General features: G+C 32.2%; 1 protein-coding gene across 1 annotated transcript; it reads left to right on the top strand.

Annotated features, from left to right (window-relative positions):
* Window positions 1-304: 304 nt before the first annotated feature.
* Window positions 305-3844, top strand: LOC109797470 (protein CYTOSOLIC ABA RECEPTOR KINASE 4). Its single transcript, XM_020357520.3, has 8 exons — window positions 305-714; window positions 1259-1424; window positions 1926-2182; window positions 2269-2395; window positions 2476-2749; window positions 3059-3191; window positions 3273-3359; window positions 3468-3844. Exons 2-8 carry the CDS (start codon window positions 1325-1327, stop codon window positions 3594-3596), a joined length of 1107 nt encoding a protein of 368 aa, XP_020213109.1. The 5' UTR covers window positions 305-714; window positions 1259-1324; the 3' UTR covers window positions 3597-3844.
* Window positions 3845-13594: the final 9750 nt, after the last annotated feature.

Here is a 13594-nt window from a genome sequence, read left to right as displayed (position 1 = left end):
TTTAAAAAATCTTGAAAATCTAGATTGAATACCACTTGATTGTTTTTAAGTGACATAAAATCCTGATTGAATACCAATGGACTTTTTTACTCAAAAAAAGTCTTTTAAAATCCTACGAAATCATAAACCAATACATCACCCTTAATGTCTTTAAGAATTAACTATAGAAAGTAGTTAAAAATTCCTGTCAAGTTTTGGCCAACATTGATATTGATAATAATAATAATAGAGTTATGGCGAGACAGGCAGGTTTGGTAAATGGAAAGCCCTGGTACGAGCAGGGTGTTACGTAGTTGCCTGCCAGCATAGGATTTGCACGTTGTTGTGTTTTGCTGTCATGTGAGAATAACAAATAGAACAATAAGCATAATAAAAGACAACACTAAAATAGTAGGTAATGAACGAAGGACGTGCATCCATCGTGGGGGCACGTACATAGCAACACAACCCTCGCAACGTTGGCGCACTCGTTCGATCGGTTACCTTCTCCTTCTTCATCTCCCAACCGATATTCCCGGCAAACACAATAACATTTCCCATTCTTCCAAAACCAAGTTTCATTGCACCAAACTTACAAACTAAAAACACACCCAAATTTCCCTCCTTCTGCATTTCCTCTCTGTTTTTTTTATTTATTTTCTCTTCCCAATGTCCTTCTTTCTCGTCCACTCATCCTCTCTGCCAACGTAATTCATCGCATATTGACTCCCCCAGGTAACAACATAGAGATTTAACGTCTTTCGTATGTTTATCCGTTTTCTTTTACTTTTAGATTTCGTTATGTTAGGAGGGTTTCATTTTTTATGTACCGTTCCTGTCCATGTCAGTAATAAAATAATGTTTTATCAGTTGCAAATGCAGATGAATCCTTGCTTGTTGATCTTATAGAAAGAATAGGTATATTGTCTCTGTCCAAAACTATAGAATTGGAGACAAAGTTATTGAGGTTTTGTATGTATAGCTGATACACATGATAATTGACCAAAGAAATAAGTAGCCTAGAGTTCACCTCATGATTTTTTTATATTTTTTTTTAATCACGTCTCTGAAACCATGAATATTATTCTTATACAAATTTACAATTGAGGTGCGTTGTCCATTTTTTCTGAGTGTGTGACTGGACTGTCTTATTTTCACGTTGTCTGCTAAGTCATTTTGAAAGACAAATTGTGGTGCTTAAAGGGTAGCTTCCCTATCACCAACATTTGTGTGAATATGCTATGTGGTGGAAAATTTTTGAGCCTTGAAATGCTTTCAGGTGATTCATTGCGATATCGTTTATTGTGAATGGATTATTGAGAGTGCAGTTAGGACTACTTGAAGTATGTTGTGCTGCGGAGGTGCAGAGGAGGAGAGTAGCGGTCCCCCTGCAAACCAATACCCCTCTGTACCACCTAGAGGGGGTAGCACATATGGTGGAGGAGGTAACATTTTCATTTTTATATATGGTTCTTTTTCTTTGTATTTGGCTTCAACTTCAACATTCACGGTGTATCTGCAGTTTTTTCTCTTATTGTCAAAAGTTTTTCATGCTCTTGGACACTCAAAGAACAATTGAAAGTCGAAGTATAATAATGGGACTGAGTCGTCATTTAGAAAGTTTGTAACGAATGTGTTTTCCTTGTGTGGAATTTTGTGGAGAATATGTAACCTAAATTCCACCAAAATGCAAAATGCAGAGAATGAGTATAAGATTATGGTATTCTAGAACACAAAATTGTCCCGCAAACCATTGTAACAAAAGCTAACATGTTTTAAGATTTACTTATTTTTGTTACTCGTTTTTATGTCATACATCATAATAGTGAACTGGAATCCAATCATTGGCACAAACTTCTTTTCTCTTCAATTAACTATATACTCTATAATACCTTTCCTCTGCAAGGTTATGGGTAATAATTTGCAGTAACCCTCTATGAATATAGGCAATGATAGAGGAGAGCCTAGGGGCAATATGGCAAAGAGTGGTGCTCCGCAGAAAGCATTGCCAATTGAGATACCCTCTATGCCATTGGATGAGTTAAATAGGTTAACAGGAAACTTTGGTACAAAGGCTTTTATTGGTGAAGGTTCCTATGGACGAGTTTACTACGCAAAACTGAGTGATGGTACTGATGCTGCAATTAAGAAGCTGGATACAAGTTCTTCCCCAGAACCTGACAACAGCGATTTCGCAGCTCAGGTAAGATTTTGATTTGAGATTGTATATCCATTGAAGCAATTTTTTGGTTTATGGTATTGTCACACATGTCACTATGGATTGCGCAGTTATCAGTTGTTTCAAGATTGAAGCACGACAATTTTGTGGAGTTGATTGGATATTGTCTAGAGGCAGAAAACAGAATTTTGGTTTATCAACATGCAAGTCTTGGTTCTTTGCACGACGTGTTACACGGTAGACTTAGCAATATAACTATTCAATTAAGAAACTAGCTCTGATTTTTTGTCTGAGCGCTAGGATTTTGCTATTGCCAGGAAGGAAGGGTGTGCAAGGGGCTGAACCTGGTCCTGTTTTAAGCTGGAGCCAGAGAGCAAAAATTGCATTTGGTGCAGCAAAAGGACTCGAGTTTCTTCACGAAAAGGTTCAGCCTTCTATTGTTCATCGCGATGTTAGATCCAGTAATGTCTTACTGTTCAATGACTATGAGGCCAAGATAGCTGATTTCAGCTTGACAAACCAGTCTTCTGACACAGCTGCTCGGCTACATTCAACAAGAGTCTTGGGAACATTTGGCTATCATGCTCCAGAGTATGTCCTTAAAGAAACCTCCCTCGTAGTTTAATTTGAGAGATCCAATTATTGTAAATTGTGCTTGGTTGAAAAAAGGATTTGAGTTGAATCACTTGATATATAATTTATAGCTTATATTATTTTTTTATTAACATGGAGTAGGCTTAATAATTGTCATATAACTAATCATAGCCATAACCTTATATATACAAATTGAAAAATATTTGTATGTAGGTATTTGAAACACTATCATTTGTGTATTAGAAATAAGTTCATGTTAACGTAAGTTTTGATTAATTTTTTAAAATTGTTACTTTCATCTTCCAGGTATGCCATGACTGGGCAGATAACACAGAAAAGTGATGTTTACAGTTTTGGGGTTGTGCTTTTAGAACTCTTGACAGGAAGAAAGCCTGTAGATCACACAATGCCCAAAGGGCAACAAAGTCTTGTGACTTGGGTATGTGTTTGATGACCTTAATCAGTTTACTTTTCCGTTATGATCCACTATTCTGATAATTTGTTTTTTTAACTATTTCAGGCAACTCCAAGGCTGAGTGAGGACAAAGTGAAACAGTGTGTGGATCCTAAGCTAAACAATGATTATCCACCAAAGGCTATTGCTAAGGTTGGCTCCCTTATAATTATATTCTTTCACTAAAGTTGAACTATATAACTTCCAAGATACTTTAAGACCAGTGACTGATTATTTGACGTGGATATAATATATATGTAGTTGGCTGCTGTGGCAGCACTTTGTGTTCAGTATGAAGCTGACTTCAGACCAAACATGACAATTGTTGTCAAAGCCCTCCAGCCACTTCTCAATGCAAAACCGGCTGGTCCTGAGCCTCCTCCTGCTTGATATTGAGATCTCATTTCATTACGAGGACTAATAGATTTTTGTGCAATTTGTAACACAATGACGAAGTTGATTTGGTTTCACTGTTGTAGATATTGTATTATGCTAAGCCAAAGTTGATTTTCTTTGCCTGTTCTCCTATTTAGTTGGAAACATGTATTTGTACGCATAATGAATGATGGAGACCAAAATTTGGCCTATGAGAATCGAAGTTGAGAAAAAGGAAATTCAAAAACCTTATGTTAGTTGAATTTTTTTTTTACTTTTTTCTTTTATGCTAGTAATTTAGTACTTAATAATTATACCAATAATTTATAGAGAAAATAGTGTGTTATTTTTTAATAATTATTTATTAGTATTTCTATTTGGCACTTATGTGGTTTCACCATCTGAATACAAAATTTAAGTGGTGGAAACGAAACAGAAAAGGAAATTATGGTAGAAAAAGTGAAAGCTCAGCATCTAAAAAAAAAGTGATTCTCACTATCATTATTTGTTTCGGACAAGAATTGATCCTTTTACAATCAAAAAGTTGTGTTGAGGTTGTGGAGGACTTAACTGATAACAAACTTTAGCACAATGAAGGAGTCATGCGAGATTGTAAATGACTTAAATAATAATTGACTCTAGTACGATCAAAAAGTCATATTGAAATTACAAACAAATTAAATAATAACTAACCCTAGTATGATAAAAAAGTAATGACCTAGATAATAATCAATCCCAATAAAACCAAAGAGTTGTGACTTGTATAATAACTAACCATAGTAAAATATAATTGTGTTGAGGTTGCAAACTACTTGGATAATAGTCAACCCTTGTACAATGATAGAGTCATGTTGATGTTATGAACCTACTCAAATAATACTTTACTCTAGTACGATCAAATAGTTGGGTTGAGGTTGCGAACTACTCTAAGAATAAATCAACCATAGTGCAATTAAAGAGTCATGTTGAGGTTGTGAACTACTTGGATAATAGCCAACCTTAGTGCAATTAAAGAGTCATGTTGAGGTTGTGAACTACTTGGATAATAACGAATCCCATTACCATCTAAGAATCATGTTGAAGTTGCAAATGACTCAATTTTAAAAATTATATACTTTATGATTTTATATAGCAAGTTCGAATTGATATCAAATTTTATATGGTACATGAGTTTAGCTGATTTTTACCCTTATTAAAATATATCTTGATCACCGTTTTTTTATGCGACAAATGATTCTAAGTTTGGGAAATTTGTTAAGGGTCTTGAAGAGTGAGTATTTGAGATGGTAGGGACTGATAGAGGTTAGGCAACATCTGAAACTCAATTGTTGTTGGCAGGTCAACTTTGAGTAGAGTTAAGTCGAAGTGAAGAAAGATTAAGATGAATGAAGCAAGTGCCCAGTCTTGACTCTTACAAAAAATTGTTTCCTTTTTATTTTTATCTAAAATATTGGAGAATAGCCATTTGAAATCAATTCAAATAAAAAAAATAGATATACCTACTCAAAGAAATCCTTTGACGCTAAAGGTGAAATTTCTCTAGTGGGCTTTTGTTGGCTCTCAGTTTGGCAAGCAAAGTCTTGGGTCAAATTGGACATTACAAAGTGAACAATGATGCTTGGTTTGAGGATCTCCAACATGTCATTGACTTTGAGAGAAACCATGTGTAGAAGGCTTGGCAAATTCATCTATTTAGCTTCCTACATCCTCCAATCTTCATCCATGGCTCCAGATTGAAGAGAGACAAACAAATATTGTAGAGAAAACTATGGTTTCGGTGTGCTATCTTCAAGGAGAAGTGATGATCTTTCATAAAGAGAAATTCCTTAATGAAAGATTTTAAGGAGTGAAAGTCCTCAGAGAGAATAAGACTTTGAAAAGAGAATTTTGGAAGCTCAAATCCCAATTTTGCTTGAAGTTACATCTAATATATAAGGGGAAGCTATATATAGACTAAGCTAGCATAGGGAACAAGTTAATTAACCAAGGTTAGAAAAGAACCCGACATTGGATTAACCATGGTGATTTGCACGCCTATTTGAATTTGCATTAAGATAATGGCACCAAACCCTTGGCTCTAAAAGCCATGTTCTTCCATGTGCCATGTACTCCATGTGCTCTAAATCTAAACCAACCTATAAGAGTTTTCCATATAGCAAGTGTGAAGAATTTGGATCCTCTCCTGCAATTTTCTCTCTCCAGCCTCTCTCCTGCAACATTAATAGCCATAGGATATATCTAATGGTTCAAATTTAATCTTATAATTAATGTAGCTTCTTAAATGATTAAATTTAAGTCATTAGATATATCTAATGGCTATTAATGTTGCAGGAGAGAGGTTGGAGAGAGAAAATTGCAGGAGAGGATCCAAATTCCAAGTGTGAATGGGATGACTGTCGCAACCCGAAAATTTTCGTTCTCGCGACCTATGGTTTAGACATCCTTTTAAAAATCTCATCAATTAAGGAATGTACGGACACCAGACTAATCCTTAATTAATGGTTTTGAAAATAGGTTCATGGAGTCGCCACCAATGTTTTACTCAAAATATTGAGAAAAAAAAGGTTTTTAAAGTTCCAATAACGACCTTGATAACCAAAATTGGGTTCGGGGGTCGATTACGTGTAGGAAAGGTATTAAGCACCCCTACAACGCCCTTAATCGGTACCCTTATGATGAAATTAACATAGTAAGAATTAATAATTTAAATATTTTATCCCCTTTATGAATTACTATTTACATGCTTAAAATTTAAATTGCACAATTAACCTTAAAATATCTACATGATTGCTTTTGTTATAACAATGTCTATTAGAGATGAAAAATAAAAGATAGGGAAGAAGATAAAGATAAGAAATAAAAGATAGAGAAGAAGATTGATTGAAATACCTCGTAACAAGCTTTGTTAGATCTTCACATATAAACAATCAAGGTGCTTTGTGACAACCTTTCACACTATAATTGCCTTACCGAATCTCAAGAAAGAAATACAATAGGAGAGAGAGAAATAAGAAATTTTCGTGCTCAAAGGAGTCTTATTCGAAATTTTCCTCTCTCTCGAGAATTGTGCCTGAGTCTTCTATTTATAGGCACCAGAAAGGGGCCAGAACGGCCCGTTCCAGATTTGGAACGGCCTATTTTGGGGTAGTCCGTTATGGGTAAAATAAGAATCTAGAACGGCCCGTTCCAAAAGTGGAACGGCCCGTTCTGGGTTCAAATTTTACTTACTATAAGCTATTCCGGAATGACCTTATCCAAACTAGGGTTTTAGGCCCATTTGATGATTTGGAACAACCCGTTTCAGTTTTAGAACGGTCTGTTCTGGGCAAGTCTATTATGGGTAAAATAAGAATCTGGAACGGCCCGCTCCTAAAGCGGCACGACCCGTTCTAGGTGCAAATCTTGCTTATAACAACCTGTTCTAGAACGGGCCGTTCCGTTTTGGGAACAGCCCGTTTTGGTCTTGGGAAAGGCCGATTCTGGTCTTGGAATAGCCCGTTCTGGGCTACTAAAACCAGCTTATTTAGGCTTTAGGTCTTCTTGATATCATGTCCTGTTGTTTCCATGCTTCGAGAGCTCCTTTCCTTGATAATAGACGTCTATTAATTTCATTGCTTTTGTGAGCCCGGACGAAATTGGGTGTCTACAATGACTAGTAACACGGAAATGAAAATTTAGTAAAAGGAACTTATTGTTCTTCTTCCATTAACTAAGAATTTGTTATATACTTTATAAAGTAAAATAATATAATTGTAATTGTATAACATACGACTAATGTAATTGCATAACCTACTAGACCAAGAAATTGGTTGTGTAGAAACTAATTGTATGGATGCATGTCCTCTAATACTCCCCACAAGCCATAGAATGGATATCAAGCACTCCCAGCTTGTACAGAAAGTTAGTGAACAATTGAGGATCTAAAGGTTTAGTGAGTATATATGCTAACTAAGCAAAGCTACGAACAAGTAGCAAATGGAAAATTTTAGCTTGTAATTGTTCTCAAGCAACATGACAATCAATGTCTATGTGCTTGATTCATTCATGAAAACTAGCATTGGCTGCAATATGATGAACAAATTGACTATCACAACATAATAGTTGATAATTGTGTGATTTACTTAATCACAACAATTATCTTTCTTTTCCTTTATTTCTAGTGTTGTCAACCTCTTTTTGGTATAAATTCTTTAAGTTTACAATTCTTTGTACTTTTTAGGAATCTTGGCTTAAATATCAAAAATGGAACTCTTTTTGCAAAGAAGTTGAAGATGAATAAAGTTGAAAACTCCAACACTTAAAGAATCAATAAGAAAATTGGGAGTTAAAGTTGGATTTTTGCTTAACGAGCCAATCTAGTTACTGAGCAAAAATTTTATGATGGAGAGCCACAAAGAAGTCTGTTTACTCAGCAAAATGTGGTCATTGAATGAGAATTTGATAACTACCACAAATCAAATGGCTTGCTCAACGAGTCCTTTTTAGCTTAGCGAGATTGAATCACAAAAAAGTTTATCTCGTTGAGCGAGACATGGGCACTATGTGAGACAACCCTAGAGCAACAATGTTCGGATTTTTAATAGGCAAGCGCACCCAAGTCTCTGTAGTAAAAATAAAAGGTTGTCGAACCTCAGGGACTTGTGAGATAACTTAGATTTCTATTATATTAGTTGATGCTTATAAATTTAAAACTGGAATAGTTACACATATTCAAATTTGAGATATATGATTTTCCAACTTCAAGAAACCAAAGAGTAATTTGATTTAAAGAAAACAGATATAAGAAACAGTTGGGATTTGACTTCATCAATCTCCCTCCTATGCATTCCTATTGATTCTTTTCAAAAGTTCCATTACCCATTGTCATTAAGTTCACTAAATTCATTCCAACCCAATCCCTTGGCATAAGAAATTCTAAGATATCTAACTTAATGAATGATCCCTCACTTCATTTAGTTAAACATCCCGCATTAAGAACTAGAACTTGAAATAACTATTAATCTCAAGACCATTCCTGGATCTCAAAACTAATAGGTGATTCGTTCCAAGTCTAGGCTTGCAAAACGTCTTCCGACTGAATCCCAAACCCCAAAAGCATGGATAAGTGATCAGTTTATCAAAGCATTAAGAACAGGAAGAAATCACTAACATCAAGTAATGGATGATATATATATATTGAATCAAAGAGAATACATAGGAGTTTGATGATTACATCTATCCCAACCCTGGAGATTAGCTCTCCATATTACAAGAAATCACCAAAACCCAGGTTGAGAGGTAGAAGAAGAAGAAGATCCCTTGAAGATTCGCGTTCCCACGAGCTCCAGAGCACTCTGTTTCTCTCCCCCTCTGTTTCTTTTCTTTCGTGCCGCCTCCTTTTTCCCCTTTTCTCTCTCCTCCTTTTAATATATATGAAAACAGGGTAACACTAAAAAGATAAATCCGCTCAGCGCCTTGGAACGGCTGAGCGGATTGGGAATTCTTCACCCTGAAGAAATCTCAATGGCTGAGCGCCTTAGATCCGCTGAGCGCTTTAGAGGCAGAGAGCACCCCTTGTTCCTGGATGAAATCCGCTGAGCGGATTTGAGTGGCTGAGCGGATTTGAGGCAGAGAGCACTCCTTCTCCAGCACAAGCTAATCCGCTGGGCGCTTTAGAATGGCTGAGCCAGTCTTCTCCAGGTTCCAAAACCTACAAAATGCACACCAAAATGGATCAAAAGCTTCATCATTCCATGTACTTGCACAATCAAAATACCTCTTTGATTCTAAGCATATATAGATCAAAATAATGTTGATATGTACACAAAATGTGCTAGATAAGTGTCTCAAATGGTTGTTAAATCAAGCTTAATTAGACACTTATCAAGCAACAAAGATGTTTTCTAGCTCAACGAGCGAACTTGGTCACTAAGTGAAAGTTAGCGGACACCTGGACCTATGAGACAAAGAGAATGTTCTCTAATAAGGTTGTTCTAGGGATTCAAAGGCATTATTGCAAACATTGTTGACAAGACTTTTGGAGGCTAGGAATATCTTAGGAGAGTTGCATTTCCTCACTTCTTCAATCCTTCATCATTTTTAGTGATTCCAATTTTGTAGCTAAATTCCCACTCAATGGAATTGGATGTAACTAGTTGAACATCATGTATTAACTTTATTTCTTTAATCTATGTTTCATTATATTCATTAGTGTTTTCACTCTTCTCTTAATGCTCTCTTGATTTATTGTATTTTGAGTGATTTATTGTTTTAGTTGTTATTAGAAAATACTTCTTCAACTACGTGGGAGTTAAGGCACACATTGAAAGTCATATTAAGGAATGAATATGAAGCTTAATGCATATTTATGCACTACCTATTTTTAATGCTTGTATTTCAATCAAGTTAGCCAAAGGATTAGAGATTTGAGTGAAATACATGGTTTCGAGCTCCTAAGGAATTAAGGTTTAGGGACCTTTTGTGGTTTTGTTAATGTTGAGATGGAAGATAGAGGAAAATCTTTTACAAACTAATACATGATGGTGGTCTAGTGAAATCCAATCCTAATAATTCTCTTCATTTGATTTTACTTAAGTATTGTCTCATGTGTTTGACAACAATCCCAAATGAAAAGTTATTGTTATTACTTATGTTGTTACTTTAGAGTTCATTTATATAAAAACCCAACTTCAGAAAATTACAATTTCATTCTTTTGGGTTATAGTATAGTGTGTTGAGTTACATTTGTCATATATTGCACAAGTTATCTTGAGATATGATCTTATTTTAAAAATACTATGCACAATTGATATGTTTGCCAATTGTCCAACAATTGTTTTGGTGAAATGAAGGGAAGATGAAGATCATGAAGTAAATAAGTCATCCATTATAATCACAAATAGTAGAAGCAAGTGTGTGGTACTCTATCTTAGAAAAAGGATCTTGAAACAATGTTTTGCTTCTTGGAATGCTAAGAAATAAGAGAATCTCTAAGGAAAATCGATCACTGACCTTCTAATATCAATGTTGTTGAGTCAAAGGACAATATTCGATCTCTTGAGTTTAGAGTTTTAAGGCTAACAAACAAAAAGTTTTTATAAGAAAAAATATCTTCAAAAATGTCTTTGAAAAATATCTTTGGAAATACTTATCAAATGAAGTGTAAGACACAGATCAATAAGATGATGAAAATCAAATGAAACATATAGTTTATCTCATATACATTAAATGTTTATTATTTATTGACACTAACGACAAAAACTTCTTGAATGCTTTATTTCTTAACAAATCAAAATAGAAGATTATCTTGAAACTCACAAATCTGGTAAAGAAAACAAGATCATATATTTTTTGTCAAGATCAAGGTCATAAATCTCTATAATCACGGAGAAAAATAGAAAAAGTCATTAATGTTGTTGCACTGCGCTGATATTACTTCTACAAGTTTGGTTTAATATGAAAAGTTAGTAAGTAGTCTTCTTAATCAAATAAGAGGTACTATTTGGTAAAATACAATTAATACTCTCATTCCACATAACTTATTGACATCCTCTTTGCAAATTATGCTCTTAACAATCTCTAAAGATAAATTTATTATAATCCAAGAGAGCACCATGACATTACACCTTTCCCATGCCTCATAAAGAGGATCATCACTTGCTAGAGGAGATATCTTGCCATTAACAAACTTCAATTTGTTCTTAGTCAGCAAGACTTGTTTCATGCTTCTACTCCAAAAATAATAATTAGTCTCATCTAATGATGGAGACACTAAAAAAGGATCTTGGTTTATTCTTGTTGAGGTTGAAATTCCTTCCATTGTAGAATTTTAGGATTGTGAAGCAAAATTGTACCAAACTGATTGCTCTAATACCACAACACAAAGATGAAAATTTAGTAAAAAAAAAAACTTATTATTCTTCTTTTATTAATTGAGAATTTGTTATATACATCATACATAACTTATTTTATTCTCTCATTAAATGAGAATTTGTTATATACGTAATACAGTAAAAGAAAATAACTGTAATGTAACTGCTTAACCCCTACACTAAGAAACTGTCTATGTAGAAACTAACCATATAGATGCAAATCCCCTAATAATTAGTGGGTGTTGCATGTGACTAATTAGATTTGTGTAACTTATAAGGTGTAGGAAATATTATGTGGAGGTCCCACCTCTGTGGATAGGTGTCACTCCATAGGCCCAAATACAAAGTCAATCAGCTCCATGTATTACATATTAGTTATACTCCCAATCTATTAATTACACTCCAAAATGAAATATAAAGTAAATAAATTCTTAAACTATTTGATCTAAAATAAATGTCAAAACTAAAGAAGTATTACAAGAAAATATTAACAAGAAAAAAATGGACTAAAAGATAAATAGTCCAAAGCTTAATCATAAACTTAGGTTTTCTACTTTCAAGTCTATCTCACTTCTTTTAAATTTGACTTTTGAGTATGATTCTATCACACTCTTTGTTTGATGTTATGATATATCATTTTCTATCTATCATTTTATGGATAAAAAAAATATAAACGAGTGATTTATATATATATATATAAATAAAATGATGTCTTAAATATGAACAATTATGTACGTGAGTATTTCATCAAATTATTATTTGACGGAAACATTTTTATGGATTCTATTAACTTCTTTTATAATTTTTTTAATTTATCATATTTATTTATGAATTACATTTTAATATTTTAAAAATAAATTATTAATAATTTAAATAATCTTGTACTATAATATAAATTATTTATCTTATAAGTAAAATATAATTTATATATTTCAAAATATCTAATTATAAATTTTTTAATATAATTTATATATTCAAATGTAATATTCATTTATATATATATATATATAATTTTATATAAATTTTTATTATACATAATATATATTTAACTTGTGAAATATAAATGCTAAAATACTAGTTTGTATAATGCAACAAATTCAACTATCATTTATTTCATAGTTTAAATTTATATTTTTGAGAATATTAAAACAAGTATATATATATATATATATATATATATATATATATATATATATATATATGTTACACTTATTTTTGTTTCATATTTTAAAAATAGATAATAACTGTTTTAAATATATAATATTATTTTTACTAATTTATTTATTTATTTATGTGCATATGTATAAATGAGATTAGTCTTTGGCTGTTAGATGAAGATCTCAGAAAAAATAAAATTATTACGTGAAAATGAGTGCATTAGACATTTAAATCATTTTTTCATAGAATAATTAAAATCCTACAAAATAGATAGTATTTAACAAGAATTTATTCTTCTTCTTTATTTTAAATACTTGTACTACACAAAATATATATATATATATATATATATATATATATATATATATATATATATATATATTTAAAAGATATATTTTTACTTGAGCCTAATAAAATCATTATGAATAAAGACAGCAATTATCATTTTTAAAGTATTTAATAAGCTTTATATTTATAATTTAAATTCAAATTACCGATTTATTTAAAATAAAAATATACATTTTTTTTAAATTTTGAAGTCGTGTGTTAAAACACATTTTTTTTTTTAAATTCAAGTCGTATTTTAAAACATAAATTCTTATTTTTAATTTTTAACTACTTTTTTTAAACATATTTTCTATAATTAGTTAATTTTAAATTAAATTCATAAAGAAAAAAAATTAGAAGAAGTCTACTTATTAAAAGAAAGTAATGTCAAATTTTAAACACAACTTTTTATAAAAAAAACAATCGTATTTAAAACACGAGTTTCATATTTTATATCGTATTTCTAAACTACTATTTATTCAGTTTTAAATTTTTTTTTAAGAGTACCCATCAATTTCTTAAAATAATCGTCCCATTTGTATAAATAACCAAAATAAAGACAACTTAACCATTACTGAATAAATAGAATAGAAAAAAATCACCATATTTCAAACATTAAATTATTTTTTCACCATCAACAACTTTATGAGTTACTTTTCTGAAAAAAAAAATCATGAA

Source organism: Cajanus cajan, chromosome 6 (genome assembly GCF_000230855.2).
Source record: "Cajanus cajan strain Asha chromosome 6, NIPB_CcT2T_4, whole genome shotgun sequence".
NCBI lineage: Eukaryota > Viridiplantae > Streptophyta > Magnoliopsida > Fabales > Fabaceae > Cajanus > Cajanus cajan.
This window is presented reverse-complemented; position numbering and strand designations above follow the sequence as displayed.